Raw genomic sequence first — 21584 nt, forward strand, 5'->3', positions numbered from 1 at the left:
GACTCTAAGATGTCACAAGGAAGAAAGTTAAAAAAAAAAAAAAAAGGTATATTTTCCTTTTACTGTCAAAGTAGGAGACCTGTCAAGGGGTCGGGTTTTGAGCCCTCAGGTGCACCTCTCACTGGTGACAGAGTAGTCTGCCCTAACATCTTTGTTGCCGCACCAGGAACCATACCCTGTATACCTCTCATCTCATTAAAATCTGCTATCAGAACCAGAGAGAGTCACAATTCCAGCCTCCCTTAACTTCTTTAAGAAAACCCAATCTCTTCAAGGCAACAGTAAAATGCAAGTTTAAAGGCTTGATCAAAATAATGAAGGATTTCAAAGGACAAGTTTGAGATACTATTTTATGAGGGTGATTACAGGATACAAAGACAGTAATTTAGGCTTCTGTATCCCTTCTGCATTTTTACCATCCTTTTATTTTTTCCCTTTCCTTTCCAGTTTGGGTATCCACTTTGCTAGATAAGTGTCAGTGGACAAGCTAATTATCTTTACAGCAAAGCTATGTACCTTACCGCTCATCATCCATTTGGAGGCCCAGTTCCCACACTGTCTCTTATAGCTACACTTGGTTGATGTGAGGAATCTGTGTGTGAATAAATAAAAGGGAGAATCCTTCCCCTACATCAATTCTTTAATGGCTGTATCTGGATGGAGTAGATGAGTTGAGAAGGCCAAGATTGTAGGCACATAGAGTCATAAAGGGTTAAATATGCAGAGTGATAATTTGATGAATGGAAAACTGAGCATTAGAGCAGAGAGGTGACTTGTCCAGAGTTACACAGACAATATTGCAATAGACTCCAGGCTATAATCTATTTCTCTAGATTTTAAGTCTACTGCACTGTTCTACTTCCCACAAGTTGGATGTATTTCCTTCTGACTATCTGAAAGAATGCAGGAGTGGATCCCCATCCAGGTGGGCAGGAAGTGGGCTGTTCTTTTCACAGAGATCCTTATCCCTCCTAAAGGAACAGCCTTCTCCATCTACACCAATGTGCCCTGTGATGAATCACCTATCTTAAAAGTGGGAAAAAAGTTCACCGTGAGAAACTTAAGCCACTCAGCTTTGATCTTTTCTGTCCCACCGTGCCTCTCACTTAGCTTCAGAGCAAGCCTTTCCTCCCCTCCCAGAGCAGCCTTCCCCAACACTAGCCCTGCTGGTCCTTCAGCTGCAGCTACAGGGAGATGCTCTTACTGTTGGCTCCCATGCCATCGGGAATGGTGGTGGGAGTGAGGGCGTTGCGCTGCTGAGGGTTGATAAGCTGGCTCACGGAAGGCAGCTTGTTCATGCTGTTCATTTTGTTCAAAGGTGGGGAGCTGTTACCGTAGGAAGACTGAGACTGCATCGAGGTCCTAGGAACACAAACATGGGAATGATGGTGAGCACGGGACACTGAAGAGTGGGGGCTGCTCATTTCTAACAGGTCTCAGATTAAAACATGGCCTTAACTGTACACTGGTAAAAACATTTCTCCAGAACCTTATGAAGAAGTTATTTGTGTTCCCATCTAAGAATCTTTCCTGACTTGGGACGGATCACCAGGCAATTCTCAAACCATATTTTTCCTACATGTGTAGCTGACAAAGCTGAGCATCTTCCTAAAGTACCTCCTTTGTAAGAGGACAGATCACTGCTTCGTCTTCTTCCCTCTGTTGTTTTCTCCATCCCTCTCCCCTTGTGTGCCCTTCAACTCAAAACAAATTTGAAAATCAATAAGGGAAAAGAACAGAGTAAAGACCCAAAGGCTTAAGACAGACATGGAGATGCCAAGGTAAAACTGCAGCCGAGGCATTTCATCTGTAGCTTCCTAAGCCATTTGGGATATGCAGAAAATAGCTGCAAAGCCACTCAGACAGGGCACTCGGCAGCACACCCTGCCGTCACGCAGGACGCGTGCTTTCTCAGCCTAGATGCTCGTGGGCTGTGAGGGAACCCGTCAGATGCCAAACGCCCCTCTACACGAAGGGAGCCCCAGAGCCCAAAGAACTGTCCTTCTGAGTTTCCACAAGTCTCCTGGGAGACAAAGGGAAAAACAAGCCTTCCATTCAGCATAACTTCAATTTGGAAACTTACTAGGGTTGCTTTGTCATACTCTGCGTTATATTACATACAGTATTCTCTACTCAACAGTCTGTTCCTGAATTCTCTTTGAATATAGAACTAGTGATGCGTATGAGAATCAGGGAAGAATGGAGAGTCAAAAAAAAAAATCAATGTTTAGGTCTTTCTCAAGGATATATTAGAAAGCCATATATGCAAGCCGGGAAATGTCCATCACCAGAAAACTACATAAACTAAATAGATATACACCTACTGCATGAGTTAGATGCTAGAGGTAAGAAAACTAAGAAGTGGTTCCATTTTTGAGAAGCTCATAAAGTAGGAGTTACACGGGGATAATAATGCAACCTACCTTGCAGGGCTATGGTGAGAACTGAAAAAGACAAGAGGAGAAAGAACTACACACACTGTTGGTATTTACAGTAAGTGATTATTATGACCATAGAATGAAGACTGGGCTGAGCATGTAAAAGGGGAAAAGCTCCTCTTTAATACTCCTCAAATAAAATGTATTATTTTGCCCCTGTTTGTCTCTTCCCTGTTGCAGCCAAATTTATATTAGAGAAGAGAGGGCAAAACAATGTTTTGTTGAGTTTTATTTGTGTGTGTGTATGTGTATGTGTATGAGATTTAGAAGGCTCTGTAAATGAATTCAAGTTCCAAAAAAACATGCTGTAATAATGTTTGAAAAAATAAAAAGTGTCTGACACCTGAGTGTTGCAGTGGTACTAGGCGTGGTCTTTGAAGCTGCCCCTCTGCATTCTCCGTAATTACACAAAACAGGGAAGGCTCCGTTCCGGATCACTGCAGAGCCACAGCCAGAGGCATTCAAACAATATGCTGTATACACATTTGCATAAGTGAACATGACAATTAATGTGCAATTGACAATTCAGCTGCATTTTACAATCACTGTCTTTAAAGCAGGGAGGTGCTGATTTCTTCCTTTAGCCTTTCTCAAGAAGACAAGTTTAGACCGACGTTGTAGAAACAGGTGTTTATATATATAACAAACTCTTCCAGTTCTAAGATTTCAGGTTACCAAGTTCTCCTTGATTCCTTTTCCTGAATGGGTCTCACATCCCTGTGGAGGAGGACATGGGATGGCAGTGTTGGGATGGGCAGGAATTAGTATGTCTATTGTACAGATGGGTAAATATAAGACTAAGAAAAAAATGTGCCCAAGTCACACATTGCTAAATGATGAGTTGATAGGTCTCCTAGCTCCTAGGCCAAGAGTTTTCTCTTTCATTCTGTGCTACCTTCCTAGAAATAAGACAGTGGAGTGTGACAGGTTACATAATCAAAAAATGAGTGAAGTGGTGAGGGAGACATGGGAGACCAAGATAGAGCAGGAAGCAAAGGATATAGTAAAGGAGGTCCCTGGTTATCCTCAAACCCATTTCATCCCTTTGTAGAAGCCTCGCATAATGGTTGGCACATTTGAATATATTTAGGGACATCTGTAAGTCCCTATCAAAGCACAGGAACCGCACAGGGGGGTTGCCAGGTGTTTCTTCCTCTATCTCTGCCCACCACAAAGTAACTAAGATGCCAGGATGCCCAGACTCCATAGGCAGGTAACCTCTATATCCTAGAGAAGGGTCTACCTTTCTCTCCCATTCTCCCAAATCAGTCAAACTACAGCAAGAGCTACCAGAAGTGTGGCTTGAACCATTAATATCCACCATTAGGGAAATAAAATTACATTTATAAGCTTTGAATTTTTCCTGGATCCCCAGTTATAGTAAAGGCCTTCTTCCAAATCCTGTTATAATTCCTTTCTCTCATTCCCTCTGTGGTTTTTATTTTTGACCATTTTACTAGTTCATTTGTTATAAGCCACCTAAACTATTTTTGAGGAAGGTAGGTCACAAACCACAGATGAACAAAGAAGGGATATGAATTTTGGAGCCAATCAAAACATCTGGGTTCCCATTCTAGCTCTGACACAAATCAATTAAGTGACTTTGGGTATTATACAAGACTCCTGAATCTCATTTTCTCAGTCTGTAGAATGGGCATTACACTCACTCCAGAAGGCCTGCAATGGCAATTAAATTAGATTATGCAAGAGCCCTGGACATTTTCCTCTAATTTGTAGCTGCTCAAGAAACAATGGTTCCTTTCACTATTCCCCTCCAGCCCCAAATGTTTACTACCCTAGAGTGCGGTCAAGAGGATAAGAGGCGTCAGTTTAAGAATTAATAGGAGGAAGTGGCAAGGATTCTTAGTTGAGCAAACCTAAATTAGGGTGAGTGGATGAATGGGAATAAGAATCTGAAAAGTTCAGAAATGTCGAATGCCTCTCTAATGTAGAAGTTGAGACGTTGAAGCCACTAAGAAGGAAGGTTGGGGTAGTCTGTTTATTACAAGAATAAAATGTCTGAAATAGAAGGTGTTCTGATCATCACCATGTGCTACAGAAAAGGGAGCAAGGCTGAAGCAGTTTGTGACCAATTTTAAAGCCTTGAAGAATAAGCATTTTTTGTTCCTTTACAAATACAATGTCACAGTGTTTGAGCAGACACTCTCAAAGATTGCTGGGGATTCTGAAGAGATGGAAGAGATGGGAAAATGTTCAAGGACAACAGGACCTGTGCCATTATGGTTTTCTCATCTTCCCCCACTGAAAAAAAAAAAAAAAAAGATACACACACACACACACACACACCAAAAAAAATAAGACCATAGTTCTCCCCAGGTAAATGACATGGTGCTAAGTCTCTGGTTGTTTTCTCTAGAGGCATCCTAGATTTTTCTAGGAATCCAATACACAGAGACAGAAGAGGCATGCTTCATGTATTTCTAGTTTTGAGGAGAAATCCTGGTAAAGTCGAGTCCCAGTTCTTAACTCTAATAAGGTAGACTTCTGTACACATTGTTAAGAATAAAATGCAGGATCTCAGAGCTGTAAGAGCTCTTTAGGATCACCCAGGATTGAAAAAGAGGGATCCTGATTTCGAGGCGAGTGATCACCTACATGGTGGAGAGTCAAAATTCTTGAGAAGATACAAACTCAAAGTTGTCTTTTCCATTTTGCTAGAGAGGCCTAGAATTCCACCAAAGAATTCCTTCTTTTGTCTTAAATCTTCTATTGCTAGTGAAAAAGCAACTCTCTAGCAGAATCTGGCAATAGCTCAGGGTAAATCTATTTTGCCAGACCAATTCTGGAGTGCAGAATCCAAGAGGGGAAAAGGATAATGGAGTAGAGTGAAACATCTCCAGTGTGAGGCAGGTCAAAAAAAGAGAAGACATGGAACATCAGGAAAGGAATGTTTCCTCCTCTAAATTCTGCCCAGTACTGCCCCACCTGTAACTTTTCTCTCTAGCTGGTGAATCTTGCTTCTAAAGACAAAAGGCAGCATTTATTCTCTGGATAGATCAACTGTAATTGAAAATATTTTCTATCAGTTGAAATACATGCATTTACATAAACATCACTAGAATGATGTTAAAAAACGTCCATAAGAATAGGGTGAAAGGAAAAAAAAGAAAAACTTCCAAAAGAAAAAGTACATGTTAAAAAACTAAACATACTCAACTAACCATTTGAGAAATTTGTAAATTTCTTAAACAGGGATTAGAAAGCTATTAGATTATTGAAAACACTGTACCAATGGAACAAGATCATCTAATTTTACTATTATACTTTTATCTCAAACATAAACATGTTTTTTCTTAAGTATTTTTCTAAGCTACTATAGTATTTTTATTTAGAGCAATTGTTTTTGAAGTTTTTAAAAACAATTACCCAAAGATCAGAACATACTGCAATTAAAAAAATAAAAAATAAAAGCACTGGACAATAATAGGTCCCACTACAGAATTCCGGATATTTCCTAATGCCTATGTTGCATAAGCCAAACTATTTAATAAATTTGGATTTGATTTAAATTTCTATTAGTGGATTTGGCAACTGAAGATATAACTCAAGACTTGTTCAGAGACCTGGACAAACGATACTATAGTGCCTGGCTCTTCCTGATGAAATTAAACATGCACAGGGCTAAAATATATTTGCAAGTTCGTGTAGGCATTGAAATTTATTTTTAGGACTGATGACCTGGGTACAGAGTATCTTAAATAAAAACCCCAAATACTGACAATAGTGTAGACAGAACCGAAGTGACCTATTATTCTTGTTCTTCAGACTTACACATGGTGTTTCAAGCACCTACATGAAAATATTCTAACACCTAAGGAATTCTGAAAAGCAAAAGAGACAGAAAAGAGAAACTCCAAGATAAACCAAGATGCAAAAGTTTATTGAAAATTAAAATCACACATCCATAAAGCGACAGCCTCAATAACAAGAAATCATTGCTGTGGGGACACAGAATAAAGAGGTGGTGATCTGGTGTGGGGGCTGGGGGTGGGGAGGAGGTGTGTTTTAAGTCTTTATACTATTATTTTAAAATATGATTTTTAAATGGAAATAAGTAGATTCTCTAAACTCTCTGAGCCAAAAAAAGTCATCTACTCTTTCTATCGTTAAGTTTTAGGCCAGGAGTGTTGATTTGAACATGTATCTGCTCGGACATCACTTAAATAAAATCTAAGTGTCCTGGACAAGGCAGTTAGGGCAGTGTCAGTAACACGGCTGATGGTATGGGAGGACTGGGGGTAGGAGGTCCAATCAAACAAGTTAATCATAGATCTGGTGAGAGGACTTCGAGCTCTGTTTTGGGCATTGAAGAATGATGTACAACTGGAACAATATCACCGGGGTAGTGCTACCCTCCTATTAAAATGACAAAAATTGCCTGGGGGTCTAAATAGCACTTTTGGGGGGGGGTCGGTCTCCAGGGTTTCCAGGGGCAAGGAAGACTATCATATCACATGATGACATGTGGTGGCAGGGGCATGATCTGAACTTCCTGAACTTCAGCATTACTGAGCTTCCTACTACATTTGAGGGGAGGATACTGATAATGCAAGTTCTCAAAATGAAGAAAAAACCATCACCCACAGTGGCTACTCATGGTAATTATCACCTCTCTGCCCAGCAGTACACTTGACAGCTTAGTTGATTACTATTTGCAGTATCATTGCATGACCAGCATTAAAAGGGTCCGACTGAGTCTCTCAGTCCCCTGCAATTTACTTCTGCACAGACAGTAACAACTTTTTTCTCCTTTTCTTAAAAAGGCATCTTAAGTTTGAGACCTGCTCAAAAGCTTCTCTATGAGTTTTAGAAACACGACAGAAGGTAACAGAAAAGGGTTCCAATCAACACCTTAATGCCCCTCTTCCCAACCTGAGCTCCTCCCTCCCGAGAAACAACATAAAAGCTCACAGACAAACAAAAGGGGTTCCTGACTGACCAACGTTAGACCTCAGGACACAGAATCTGCAGAAAATGTCCTTTCTTGTGTAGTTTTGAGTCCCTTCAAAGATTTTCCCACTAGTGGCTGTGTGCCTTTGAGCAGTTGGGTCTCTGAGCCAAAGCGTCTTCAAGTTCTGGTTATGAGGGCTGGATACACTCACGCACTCAGGCACACGCACGCACGCACGCACGCGCGCGCACACACACACACACACACACACACACACACAAACACTACAAGCACACACGCCAGAAACACAGAGATGGAGAGCTGGGGCTCTACGGGCACACCGATCGGTCTGGGGGGCTGGAATGTCTAAAGAAGACGTCGGATTGCTTCGGGGCTCCTCTCCGGGGTGCCACAAGCTCGTTCCTGAAGCAGGCTGAAAGGAGACTGCAGGGGGGGAGGGCCAGAGAAAAGAGAAGATGAAGGCTCAGGACTTTGCATGTCCAAACCAACTGAAGACAGAAGCACATCCCCCTACCTTCATGATCACAGTGCAGACAGACCAGAATGCCTGTAGGGCTGTTCGTGTTCTTTCCTCCCTAGCCTCCTTTAAAACTACTCAGAGATGACTCTCAAGAGCTTTATGAAGAAGAAATGAGATGAGGCAGTGGTGGTCATCCAGAACTATTAGAATCACCTACAGAACTTAAAAAAAAAAAATTTCCACAGATCCTCTCTGAGACTGGGACCCAGACACATGTGTGTGTGTGTGTGTGTGTGTGTGTAGATTTAATTTTTTTTTTAACAAGTTCCACAGTGATTCAGTTGAGGACTACTGAAATAAGGTAGGTCAAGGTGCTTAGTACAGTGTTTGGCACATTGGACTTAATTAATTGACAAAAGGAATGCAGAGACAAGAATTAACTTCAATCGTTTGTAAAATGTCATCTGCCCAATTATGATACCTCATTACTGTTCCCATCTAGCCTAACTCTGTAGGATGAAGAAATATGATCTTATCAGGCTGGGGGCTGCACCATCACGCCTTTGTGAAGAACCATTAATGAGCATTTTGCATGTGCCCAGACTGAGATGGGTAAATATCTTAATCCCTTCAGTCACAAACTTGGCCTATAAAGGCACGTATCAAACTCATGACAGCAACATCTGCATAATTAATAAATCAATTATGCCACAGGGATGCCAGGAACAAATCCTTTTGTTTTGCTAAGGTTTGCACAACCCCACAAACTGTTCAGGAATTGTTTCCCAGGTGGCTTTTGAATCAATTACACTTGGTTACTCCCTGCGAAGGAACAAAGCCATTTTTACTTGGTCGGGGCTGGGATTAAGCAAACCATCTCACCAGCAAGAAGTGGCATCATCTTGAAGAATATGCCAGAATACAAATTAGTAGGGAAGCAATTTATTGTCAACTAAAGAACAATGGCTTTGACTTCTCGTTTGGATATTACATCTTGTGGCGTCTCTCAGAGCAAGGGCTGAATGAGACAAGGTGCAGAAATCACGTTTCAGTTATGATAAAAAGTGTCTGGACCGGGGGCTTGGGAGACTCAGAACTGAGACAAGTTCTGCAGTGAGATGTGAGGACATAGAAGAGTGATTTAATCTATCTGAATTTAATGAATCTGAGTTTTATTTCCTCAATACCAATTCAGAGCTAATAAATCTCTATCCTGACAACTTCCGACCATCACTGTGAAGTTCAACACTAACACTGTGTAAACTATAAAAGCCTGTGCAGGGCCATGACCTATAAGGCTGAATCTCATAAAGTTGCTAATATTTACCTGTTTTTTATCTATGAAACTGGTGATGTCAAACAAATATTCTGGAAGTGTGGAGGATTTTTAAGTCAAACTTAGAAATATAACATTTATTATGTCTATCAATGAGCTAAAGAAAGATTTGTTTTCTGCTTTCTCTTACCTTGATAGCCCCTACATATTTCTTGTTTCTCTCTCAGATACATGAATCTGAGGAAAGATTATCAATATTCTTGAAGAAAATGAGCTTAAAAAGACAAGACTTTATACTGAAACTATAAGGGTAGATACCAACTAACACAATAATCTAAACTGATACAGATCTCAAAAATGGGAATAAATGCTTGCTTTGGTTTTATTATTATAACTTTCTTAACTAATGAAGCAGACCAGAATATTATAAACAGCTGTGGCTTCCAATTCTAATTCTAGTTTTGGCTTTATTATGAACTGGCCATGAAATCACAAGTGTAGTTCATTGGGCCTCCATTTCCCCAGCTGTGGTAGGAAGAGGTTGGAACAAAGGTCTTGAAGACCATGTTCTGTTCTAATATTCTCTGACCTATGTTATTAATGAGCCACAATCATCAAGTGATTATAAAGGAGAAGGAAACACTAAAGGTTCCTTAGGATGTCACATATTTGTATTAAAATTAAAATAAATCCATCCTGTAGAAACTCAAAAATAATTCTCCAGAGGAAAGCAAGAGTTCGGCTAAGCAAAATTTTAACAGTTGGCCTCAGATCAGGATGAAAGCCAAGAAGAAGGATAAATTCTAGAAAAAAAATGAAAAAGAGATAGTACTGGGCTAAGGTACACATGTCAAAAGATTGCTAAAAAGGAGCAAGTGGCTTCTGCAAAGCTGTCTTAAGAGCTAATGTCATTTGAAAATATGGCGGTAAGGTGTGTAGTGACAAGAATGGGTCCAATCTGTCCCCAACTAGATTCTGGCTCCCATGGACACAACTCTCTATGTTTATTCCAATGTGAGCAAATTAAGTAAAATCAAATTTCTTTATAAATGGTATAAAGCCTATTTACATCTATAACAATTTGATTCACAAAAACTCAGTGTAAAATGTAGCCTCCATAAAGCCTATGATCATGAAGGTAATTGTGAAGGAATTTTTAAAAGAGGAAAACCATGCACCAGTAAAAAGCAAACAGAGAAAACACATAGTGGGGAACTAACAGAAGCAACTGAACTTAAAATACTGTATTGCAACTTTGTACAAAGTAGATTCCCTTCCCAATAATTTTTCCTCTTATACTATGAAGAAAAGCACAAAACTGATTCCTCACCAGCATAAAATTGGTACTAAGTCTTTGGGAAGGAAATCACAGGCTATCACAGACATTTTCCAAGCTGACGTATTCTTTTCAAATGATGGTCATGGAATTGGGCTTCCTTTTTTTTTTTTTTTGTCTAGTCATTACGCTTTTTTTTTTGAGATTTGCATAATGATAAAAGAGCTGAAAAAAGCTCAGCTGAAGAATACAGCAACTGGAGGATTCATATAGATGTATATCAATCATTGGAGACCCATGTATGTATAATGTAACAAAGCCATAATTAGATGAAATGTCTGTATTTTGCAGTCTGTTATATTCCCATGCACAAGTTATCACAGCTTAAGTTAGCTCTTACACACTGCGAGATAACCACTCAAAACCATGCAATGATACATATAAGTGGACACCACAGAGAACTATGTGGCTACTAATGCCTCTCCGTTTCTCTGTGACCACACATGCAAAAAAGTGAAAATACGTCTCTAAAATCTTTTGAGCATCTTAAAAACAATTTTAAGATCCATTTTCTTCTTCAATGAAATAGATTATTTTATGATATATGAATTATAAATAAAATAATTTCCCTTTAGAGCAATGCCAGCCGGTTAGGCTAGACAGGTTATAAGCACTGGATGCCGCATCATCTAGGAACACAGGACTATGTATCCTCAAGAGAAGCATGTAAACAAGCAAATACATATGACCCCAACCAGCAGATGTCTTGGCTTGTTAAGTCTGTAAAACTGTGACACAAAACTATTCCTTTTATTGTACAATCTAGAGAAGCTGTTTAAAATTGTCCTTTTAACTTCCATGATGCTGAAGATAAATTCCCAGAGCCTCCTTAAGATTCAAAAGGTGTTCTGGTTACAGATTCACCACCAAATTGTAAACAATGGGAAGGCAGGAACTGCAACTTTCTCATCTCTATTTTTGATGTTTTCGTGTAGCAGCCCTTCAGTAAAAGTTCGTTACATGAATGAAGTCAACTACTCCAGTCTTAGCTGATGATTTAACCATACTTTGTGTCTGGATGGGCATGCCTAACTTTCTCAGACAGAAGGGATCTGCTTTTGTTTTGTTAGATCCTGAAGTGCCACTTTAAAAGATTTCTCAAAACCTTTTAATACTTCTCTACTTTAAACAGACTAATTTCCAAATACTCCCATCAAAAAATATGAGCCTCAAGACACATGATGGAGACACTTGTTTATCTAGAACAAACTACAGTGAATGGACCAAATCTGACCCATACACTAGGAATGCTTTTTACATTTAGAAAAGGTGGGAAACAATTCAAAAGAAGAAGAATATTTCATGCCATGTGCAAATTATATGAAATTCAAATTTCAGTGTTCATAAAATAAAACTTTATTGTAACAGCCTCTCTCCTTTGTTTCCATATTGTCTGTGGTTGCTTCTGTGTTTTGGCAGCAGAACTGGGTGGTTGCAAGAGACCATATGGACCAGAAAGCCTAAGACATTTACCACTGGTGCTTCTCAGAAGACACGGTTGCCAACCCCTGTGCTAGAGGGGTCAGACCTTTCAAACCACATCACTTAATACTGACAGCACTTTTCCTGTTAACTGAAAAAAAGACGGAAAATCATGGAGCAACTAGTTTAGCATGATAACCTCCTGAGTAGTTCTTCTGAGGTCATTTTGGCCAAGCTGACCATTTCCAGAGTGAACTGGAATTGATCTGGGGGCATGTCTTAATAGCATGATGTGCATATCTTGGAGAAGGTACTTATCCCCTCTGGGTCTGTAAATGATGTTATAGGTCTGTTTCTTTGATTCCTGTTATATTAGTTTATAAGACCTAAATCAGTTTGCACAGTTTGCTCTAGAATATATTCATATACCTCTATCTGATATCCTAAAAAATATATAGGATTGACAATGGGAATTCTGTTAACCTTGAATTCTAATTCTCCTTCAGAGTACTCTGTGTCCCCAAGGAACTTGTGTGATTAAACTTTCCACTCAGACTTACTATAAAACCATATAATTATGATCTGCAAAACTTTCCTGCCAGAAGTAAATGGTGAGATTCACTCCAAGCCAAAGGATCTTAACTGCTCAAAGAGCCTAAAGTTCTTTAAAGAGAGAGCACACTTCTTTTCTATCCCTCTGCTGCCTACCTGACACCCTGTAGTCAGCAGGTGCTCAGAAGATGCCTTCTGACTATCAGAGATGCGGTCCAACCTCAACTGCATTTATTTTGATTTAAAAGAGAGTAGCAAACCTGCTCTATTACACTTTTTATAGCTATCACTCTATAGCGGCTAATAACGTGAGAAAAAAATCCATTATTTATTGTTCATTAACATTTCTATTGTAAAAGACAATCTTGGCCTTAGGCAAGATGGTTTTGGCTTCAATTCTTTTTGCCTAAAGAGTAAAGTCAAATGCTTGAATTACTCAAATGAGCCCAAAATGTATACATTTTATGTTTATCTGTAGAGACTGGGGCAATACTTCCAGTACAGACACAACAGCTTTTAAGAGAACAACTAAATATTCTTAACCATAGAAGGGTAAGTATAAGTGGAGCCCTGATTGCCCCACTTCTCTTCTTTTCATAAGAGCTATTCTATTCTGGTTAGTCATAAAACAATTAACACCATCAAAGATCTAAGAAAGAAGGTACAAATTAACATAAATAGGTTTATGTATATTCTAATATGGTTGCAAAATCTGGCTTTACTCATGTAAACATGCATTGCAAGACGAAGACCTAGAACAGGGATGTTAAAACATGGCAGCCTGATGCCACCTTGCCCTTCTGCACCAGATGTTTTCTCAGTAAGCATGCACCAGGACTCTGAATCCTTCTCAACACAGCACTCAAAGAAGTCACTTGGAGTAAAACTTATGTGCTATCCCTAGTCTATAACAGTTTTCCCCAAAGTGTATTGTGTGCATCCCAGGAGAGGTACAAGAGAATCCATTGGGATGAGAGGAGGGTACATGTTTTTAAACAGACTCATTATTACTAGAGTAGAGTGTGCACTCAAAATTCCATTACTGGTAGAATTTGTATGAATCAAGGGGAGAGAAGAGAACCAATTCTGTTAGTGTGAGTCTTTTCTGTAATTCACTTAAAATGGTTAGGATTCTATACACTATATTTCAGAATACAGGTAGAACATTGCAAAGGGAAGGTTATAAGAAACACAGAAGGTTGTTGAAACTGGAAAAGGTGCCCCACACCAGCTCACCTGAAACTACCCAGTTCTGCCGTCTCACAAGCTCCTCTTCTCCATCACCCATCAATTACCCTGTTGCTGACCTGAATGAACACTCCTCGTTCTCACATCTCCTAAAACGCCACATGGACACACTCACTGTTTCTGAAGTAAATGCTGGTGCTGCTGTTGCTGCTGCTGTCTGTAGGTTTCAATCGTGTGCTGAGGAAGGTACTGCATGAGTTCCAGGGATTCTTTGATCTTCAACAGCATTTCATAAGTCTCACGGCCCCTCACCTACATAAAAGAGCAGAAGGAAAGAGAAGGAAAAAAATGAAGAACCATCAGACGTACAGTCAATCCTCATTATTCATGGATTGTGAGTGGATGAATTCACCTACTTGTTCACATTTATGAGTATCATGAAAACCAATACTGGCCAGCCTTGCAGGCACTCACAGACGTGGACAGAGTCACAAAAAAAGCTGTCACCAAATGTGGGTATTCCCAGCACGTTCCCGCTTTCCTGCGGGAAACAAGTGTCCTTCTTGTAGTCTACTTAATGCCATACTTGTCACCTTTTTTGTACTTTTTGTTGGTGAATTTGCTGTTTAACATGGTTCCCAAGGGTAGCCGAGGTGTTATCTAGTGTTCCTAAGTACAACAAGGCCGTGATGTGCCTTATGGAGAAAATACATGTTAGATAAGCTCAGTTCGGCCATGAGTCACTGGCTTGAGTTCAACATTAATGAATCCATGGTCTAGATAACACAGCCTACATTAAATAAGGTGTCATTAAACAGAAACACACATGAAACAAGGTAATGTATTGATCAGTTGCTAAAAACATGACCAGAAGCTCACAGGAACCTAATCAGGTCTTTCCCCTAGGAGCAAAGGAGTCTGTATTTGCTAGCACAGGGTTCACTGTGACTTTAAAAAGCATAAGTACCACAAATCATGAGAATAACTGTCTCTGGGAGGATACATGTCTTCAGCAGGGGTTAAATGTGCTTCCCTCTTTAAGATGGTCTCTTAAAAGCTTTAAAAAGTCCAAGCAAGACCAGCACTAGAGAGAGGCAAGTGGAGAAAGGTGGGCACTTGCCTGTGCCTCGAGAGTGGGGGCCTGTTTACACTGCACACTCTAGGTAGCACTGCACCTTCCTCAGCCCTGCCTCCTGCCCGGGTAGGAGAGGCAGAGTTTGTCAGAATCCAGAAATGGAAAAACTTCCTCCAGCTTTTGTTGGGTAAACTCCTTCTCATCCCAGCTCTGGGATCACATTCTCTGAGAAGCTTTTCCTGACCTCAGTCTTTCAGGCCAAGTCTTCCATCCTTCCTATATGCTCCTGCAGCATCACGCCCAGCTTTACTGAAGCATTTATTTTATTGCATTGGTCAAGTCTCCTCACTAGAAGGCACGCTCTCAGAAGGTAGGAATTGTAACCTACTGATCTCTAAATGCTCAGGGTCTAGCACTTCTGCTGCTCCACAAATACCAACCAAATTCAGGTTAAATTAAGAGGGTTTTTTTTTTTTTTTTTTTTTTTTTTGGTGTGGGGGACAGTATAGCTCAGTGGTAGAGCACATACTTAGCACGCATGAGGTCTTGGGTTCAATCCCCAGACCTCCATTAAAAAAAAGGTTAAAAAAAAGGAAATAATCTTTTTTAAGATTTTTTTTTCTTTAGACACTTCAGATTGGCTAATTCTTCATTACATATGAGGTATAACTGATTACAGGGTATCTCTTCCATTAGTACAAACTGAAATTTCATTAAAAAACAGCTTTTCCAGTGGTTCCTATCTCATCAGCTAAAAACACATTAGGTCTTTTGGAACATCTAGCACAGCAGGAAAATGTTTAGCTTAACGTCCACATGTCACTTTCCATATGTAGCCTGAGGAATAAGACACTGAGAATCTTAGCTGACTCACTGACTGTTCTACCCGTAAGCAGTCTCATTCCCTGACCTGACTTTCAGGGCCCAGAGAAGGAAGGGCGGTGGGCATGGCACACCCAAACCTGTTTTTCATTTCAATCCCAGTCCGATCTCCTGGCCTTGCTTACCCGTGTCTCCTGTCAGTGTAGATGGCACCAAGGGCTACATTGGTCACCAAAACTTCACTGCCACTCTGGATGGCAAAGAACTAAGGTGGTAAGAATTCAATGGACTGCAACCATAGTCTAAAAAAGGGGTGCCTCAGTGAGCGTGAGAAGGCTTATATTCCCTGGAGGAACGACCAAGGCTTTTACACAATAATTGGGCCAAGTCTCTGGCCATTCACACATGACTGAGGATCCTAGCTGGCCTGGCTTGCTTTATAGCACTCCCTAAAATAAATCACAGGCCATTCTTTGTAACTGTTGTATTATCAGCTTTGTGAATGCCTTCTGACAGAATTTTAGTCCTAAATTGACATGGCCATGTTGTCTAGGATAATCTTATCACTCTTAAATCATGAAGTACATATTAATTTAAAAACTTAGGGTAAGAAACATTCTATTAGGAGAGTAGCTTTGATTAGGTGAAGAGGAAGTAAAGAAGGCCACATTATTAACCTGTTCAGAATTGTAGAGGGAAGAAGTTCCTAATTTTTCAAAAAATGGATTCTCTCTGTTTTATGTCACTAGCTTCCATCACCCTTTTCTCACTGTCACAGATAATCAAAAAAATGACCCTAGAGTAAAAGTTGATTCAAAGAAAGTGAAAATGCAGCAGTCCTGACTCCCCAGGGGGACTCACTGGTAAGTATAACAGTTCGTCATCTGGAGATCGCCGTTTCTTGATGGACGTCATCTGGATGCCATGCGTGTTCTGACGAAAAGCTGGCGAAGGAAAAAAATGCGAGTTTCATCCTGGGAACATTTCTGAAGCAATAATGCACTTATGGAACACACAGTAGCACCAGCAATACCTGAGATCAGAATTTCTAGTTCTAGGCAGCCACTCAGTTGGTGATGACTGCTTTTACCTTAAGTGTAAACCTAGTAATAATGAGGTGGTGGGAGTGAGGCAGAACAAGTGAAAGAAAAATCTGGGTGGAGGGAGGCTGGGAAACGGCCTTTGGCTTAAGCAGTGCTGTGGGAATCCCTGTGTCTTCTGGTGTGTGTCTGGGAACAGCTATTAGGGAAAAGAAGATAAACTGCTGTTGTGTTTTATTTTTCAGATCCTTTATCTTCCCAGGAGATACATGTGTGTTGTAGAGGTTGTCTTGCCAATGCATTCAGCCTTGTGAGTTCCCTTCCCATGTCAGTACAGACATCGCATCACTTCTGACAAGCAGTCTCTCCTTCCGGGATCTCATTTTTTTTCCCTTTGGTAAAATGAGTGAATTAATCTCATAAATCCCTAAGGTTTCCAAAATTCAGAAACTATACCCAGGATCTGGGGTATAGAGATGATCCTTCTAGCACAGTTCAGATAAGTGGTCTTACTGAAAATTACTGATTTATAGGTACCAGAATTGCTCAGGGAAGCATATGGAACTGGGCCACCAGACACACTCAAGAGGAAAATTATGGTAGGGATGTAACTGCTGATATTATATATATTATATTTTAATATAAATAGTATATATATGATGTTTTGAGAAAAAGAGACTAACTGGAAAAGCAAATCCCACTGAACAGCCAGAAGTTGATGGAGGCTGGCTGTTAGAACACTCTGTTGTTCTGCAAAATGCAATACTATTTTTATTTCTTCTGGATAGTAATTAGGAGTAAGATGAAAACCTTTGATCGTGATATAATTCATAGTGTGACATACTTTAAAATTCTTGCTTTAGGGATATCAGGCTTATGCCAGCCGCCTTCCAGAATTAAATCTTACCTGCGAGTGGCTCACGTGGGTCAGTGGTTTTCAAGCTTTGTTACCAGAAGAACGAGGCCTCTCGGGGCGGGTGCCTCCTGGGCAAGGGGTGGGTGGAGCTTGAAACCACAGCCCACCCCGGACTCCTGCTCCTTCAACAAGAGCAGCTCTGCTCTCATCTATTTCACATTCCTTGAAATATTTCATTTAAAAAAAGCTTTTACTGATAAAAAACCAAGTTTGAAACAACCGATTTGGATCGTCAGCCTCATGGTAAATGGCATGACTGGGGACCTTGGAGGGTCTTAGATATCTAGTATCAGTGAGCACATACCTGCAGATTCCCCAGCCTGGGCTGCATGAAATGCGTTCCTAAATCTCACTCTTCCCCCAGACTCGTGAGGTAGGAAGATGGTAGTTTCAACCCTCATGCTCAATGGCAGAAGGATAAATGGAGACCAACAGGCTGAGACACTGCTTCTCCAACTTGAGCTCGGCACCTGGAGGACTCTCACAACATAGATTCCAAGCCTGGGAACTAAGACTTTGCATTTCTACCCAATTTGCAGATGATGCTGGCCCTGCTGGTTTGGGAGTCATATTCTGAGGACGCTGGGCTAAGAAATCCTCACCATGATCATTTGCTTTGAAAAGCAGTGGCGCACACCTGGAGTCCATTTCAGCCATGGCTGCGCCCCCTGGCTCTGGTGGCCTCGGGTCAGGCTGCTTCTAAAGCCCTTAGGTCTTATTCTGCAGCTTCTCAAATATCACTCCCCGGCCCCCCACCCCATTTGGCCACTACAGCTACTTACGGCGCTTCGTACCATCACCGTTCTTTGTGCTGTCCGACACCTGCTGCTTTCTGATGCTGTCTTCATCCGCCTTCCTGTCCCTCCCTGGGCAAGCACAGATCCGGGCCTCAAAGCAGCGACGGCCCAGCACTTGCCCACTAAAAATTAGAGAAGAGGAGAAGAAAGGGTTAAGTTAAAAGGATTTGAAAAGGCCCCGGAGTTCTCCTGTTTCTATTCCTTCCTTCCGATGCTGCTGGCCATTGCCGGTACCCAGCACCACCAGAGCGGCTGTGCCGGCTTTGAGGATGGGCCCCGAAGCATTTGGCAGAACACAAAAGTGCTTACTTGCCATGAGCAATATTAGTAAATAGAACCCATTTGTTCTGCAAAGAACCTCCGAGCCATTAGCTGAACAGCTGTATTTAGCTACATATTTTGAAGGAAACTTGAGTTAAGCCAGTGGGTGTCTCCAGATAAAATCCCCCCAGGCAGCTCAGATTTACTCAAAGAAACTGTTAAATGCCTCGGGGACCATATGAAAACAAACACTGTCTAATCAGAAGCTATTCCTGTCAAATGTCAGGAATTCAGGTATGAAGCGACTTGAACGCCTTCCCAATTCTTTTATTTTTTTTTTCTCTTCTACCTTTACCCACCCAGTTCTGTCTTCACTTTCTTAGATCTTTTATATAAGAGTTTGCAGCAAGGATTTAAAGCACACAGGGTAAAATCAAGGCTAGCTCTCTGCAGTACGTGCAAAGGTAATGATGAAGCAAACACAATTTCACTTTGCGCTCTGCCCAGAGTTTCTACATAATGACAATTCTGCATAAGCCACTTACTCTCTGGTTTCCAGAGTAACAATGATTAAAATTGGACGCCGGTTCATCCCTCCGACACAACTGCTGTTACACATGAAATTGTACAAGACTGTCGTGAATTCAGTGCCAACCTGAACACAGAGGGGAAAAGATTCTGTATTAACAATGGATTCAGACATTCTTCCTTCTTAGTCCTTCTGTCTTAGTTCTTCTGTTTAAACAACTACACCTCTGATGAAGGGATATGCTTTCTTCTAGGAAGGCAAGCTCTACAACCCAAGGTAGATTCTTCTCTGGGAAATGTCAAGCTAATGTTCGCAACAGTGGGCCCTCCATAAGGTGAGACAGGCTTTTTACAAATAACAATCTTGGACCCTATTCATCTGCAATATCTCCTGATTCAAACAGGGTTCATCACACAGATAAAAAGGAAAAGATAAAAAAAATTACCAACTATAGGAGCAATGCTCCAGGGACATTTTACCAAGGTTGATAAAACATACAACATGTATGTGAATGTACACTTCTATAAAGAACACTCTGGAGCTTAAAAGGGCCTCAGAATTAAATTATCTAGTCCAAAAAAATTAATAATTATGAGTGAGGCAATCTGAAGCCCAGAGATGGAGAAGTTACAAGCTAAAGGTGCAGAGAGCAAGCCAGCAAACTAACAGACTCTGGCCCACTCCTCCAGCGTTCTTTCCGCCACACCACTCTGCTTTTCTAATCTGCCAACCTGATCATTCAAACTTCAGCTAAGAGATCCTTCTTAGGGTCTCCCATTTTCATGCCAGTGTGAACAAACTTGCATCTAGTATAGGGCACACTCACTACCAGCTGAACTGCCAGTTAAAAATCTCTGGATAATAATGCCATGTATTAACTGTAGATTCAATTATTATCTGCCTTTAAGATGGGAACATGAATGCAGAGCCATGTTACCAAGTATAAATTTAGTACAGATTTAGGAGTTTTAAAGGGGGATAGAAAAGTGGCCTATGGAGAGGAGGGAGACAAATACAAAAAAAAAAAAAAAAAAAAAAAAAAGAAGTTACCTGTTCAATGACAAGAACTAAGACCAAAATACATGCCTGAAACACCCTGCTATCAGCAAAACTAATCTCGCTCAGGTCTGCCCAGTCCTTATCTCTTTACCTGAGGTGGCTCATAAGGCACCAGCACACTCTGTCTTCCTGTGATGGGGTCTTCCACGTACTGGGCATGGCTGTTCCCTTCTACTCGAATCAAATGACTAGGAGGGGCAATCTGTCCTGCAGAACAGAGAAAGGAAAGATACTTCTTCACTCTCAAAACAAAGAGAACAAAATGAAACTGCATAGACAGAAGTGGTGGCCAACGAAATGGTTTGTAATAGAGGAAATATGCATACTAGGAAAAAGGAATAGATCCTGTTGACGGATATCTCATACACAAAGGTATCACAACCTTTATAGCAACAGAAAGCACAGGAATGCTCATCTATATTTAAGGGAACTGTCCTATGTTTCTGGTGCTCAAGGTCAACAATTCAAGTTGTAGAGAACTCTATGGCTACAACTCTGACCTGATCATACAAGAATTTTGCCATGTTCCCTGGAAAATGGAAGAAAAAGGAGCAAGTTAATTAAAAAAAATATATTATCTTGAGAGAAAAACACTGCCCCTGAAATTAACCATTAAAAATACTAAATCAGAAGCTACAGATGGCAAGGATATAACTTTCACTTTTCCTATTCTTTTCTTCATGATCAAGTCTCCATCCTTAAATCTTGCTTTGTTCATAAAGATTCAAAACCTACTGCTTTTGTTGTGCTGAAGGAGCCCCAGGACAGAGGATAAGAGAAAGGAAACAGGTTTTAAAAAGAGCGGAGGCAAAGTTTCACAAAATGTGATACTCGTCAGAATTCTAAAAGAAAGATGCTTCTCCAAGGGTTAAAGCCATAAAGGTGTTTTTCACTTTTGACTGCATATTCTTGCTCTACACAAACTGATATTCAATGAAAGTTAAAGGCTAAGTGTATCAAGAAGATCTCTGAAGCGCCATCTATTATGGCAAAAACTAAAAACAACTACGATGTCAAACAATAAGCAAAAACAATAAAAAAAAAAAAAGTGGGTATGTCACTTTGATGGGTCAAAGGCAGCTATGGAAACCTATAACGAAGCCTAGCTATGAGAAATAACCCTCAGAGCGTATTGCTAAGTGAAAAGCAAGATGCAAAGCTATGGATAATGAGGTCACGTCAACAAGGACTAGAGGTGGTAGGATTTTAACTTGATATTCTCTGTCTAAATTTCTACAGTCTCTTTTGCCATTACTTTTTTCTCTACCATAATTTATATTCTCTGCATTCACACACTCTGGCTATTAATCTTTCTATTTTGCATATATTTTTTATAAGAAGTATTGTAACTCCCAACTCTTCTGCTCTCCCATCACTCTGATGAAACTTTATGTTTTCTCCTGTCTTTCCCTTCCACTTTTCTGTGTTCTTGACTTAGCTCCCTTCATAGAACCTTAGAGTAGCAGGTGTAAGGGGGCCT

The 21584-nt window shown here is 40.5% G+C and overlaps 1 protein-coding gene across 9 annotated transcripts in view; it reads right to left on the minus strand.

The window, feature by feature from the left end:
* Positions 1-21584, minus strand: part of TP63 (tumor protein p63) — a 207709-nt gene that overhangs the window by 8830 nt on the left and 177295 nt on the right. For 6 of the 9 annotated variants that reach the window (XM_006188860.3, XM_014562700.2, XM_032482261.1 and 3 more), the window contains 6 exons: positions 20196-20311; positions 19062-19171; positions 18241-18377; positions 16364-16446; positions 13781-13917; positions 1205-1362 (listed from right to left, as the gene is read on the minus strand). In XM_006188860.3, coding sequence (XP_006188922.1) covers positions 1205-1362; positions 13781-13917; positions 16364-16446; positions 18241-18377; positions 19062-19171; positions 20196-20311 — 741 coding nt within the window. The other 3 variants (XM_014562699.2, XM_032482290.1, XM_006188862.3) reach the window with 2 other exon arrangements.

Source organism: Camelus ferus, chromosome 1 (genome assembly GCF_009834535.1).
Source record: "Camelus ferus isolate YT-003-E chromosome 1, BCGSAC_Cfer_1.0, whole genome shotgun sequence".
Taxonomy (NCBI): domain Eukaryota; kingdom Metazoa; phylum Chordata; class Mammalia; order Artiodactyla; family Camelidae; genus Camelus; species Camelus ferus.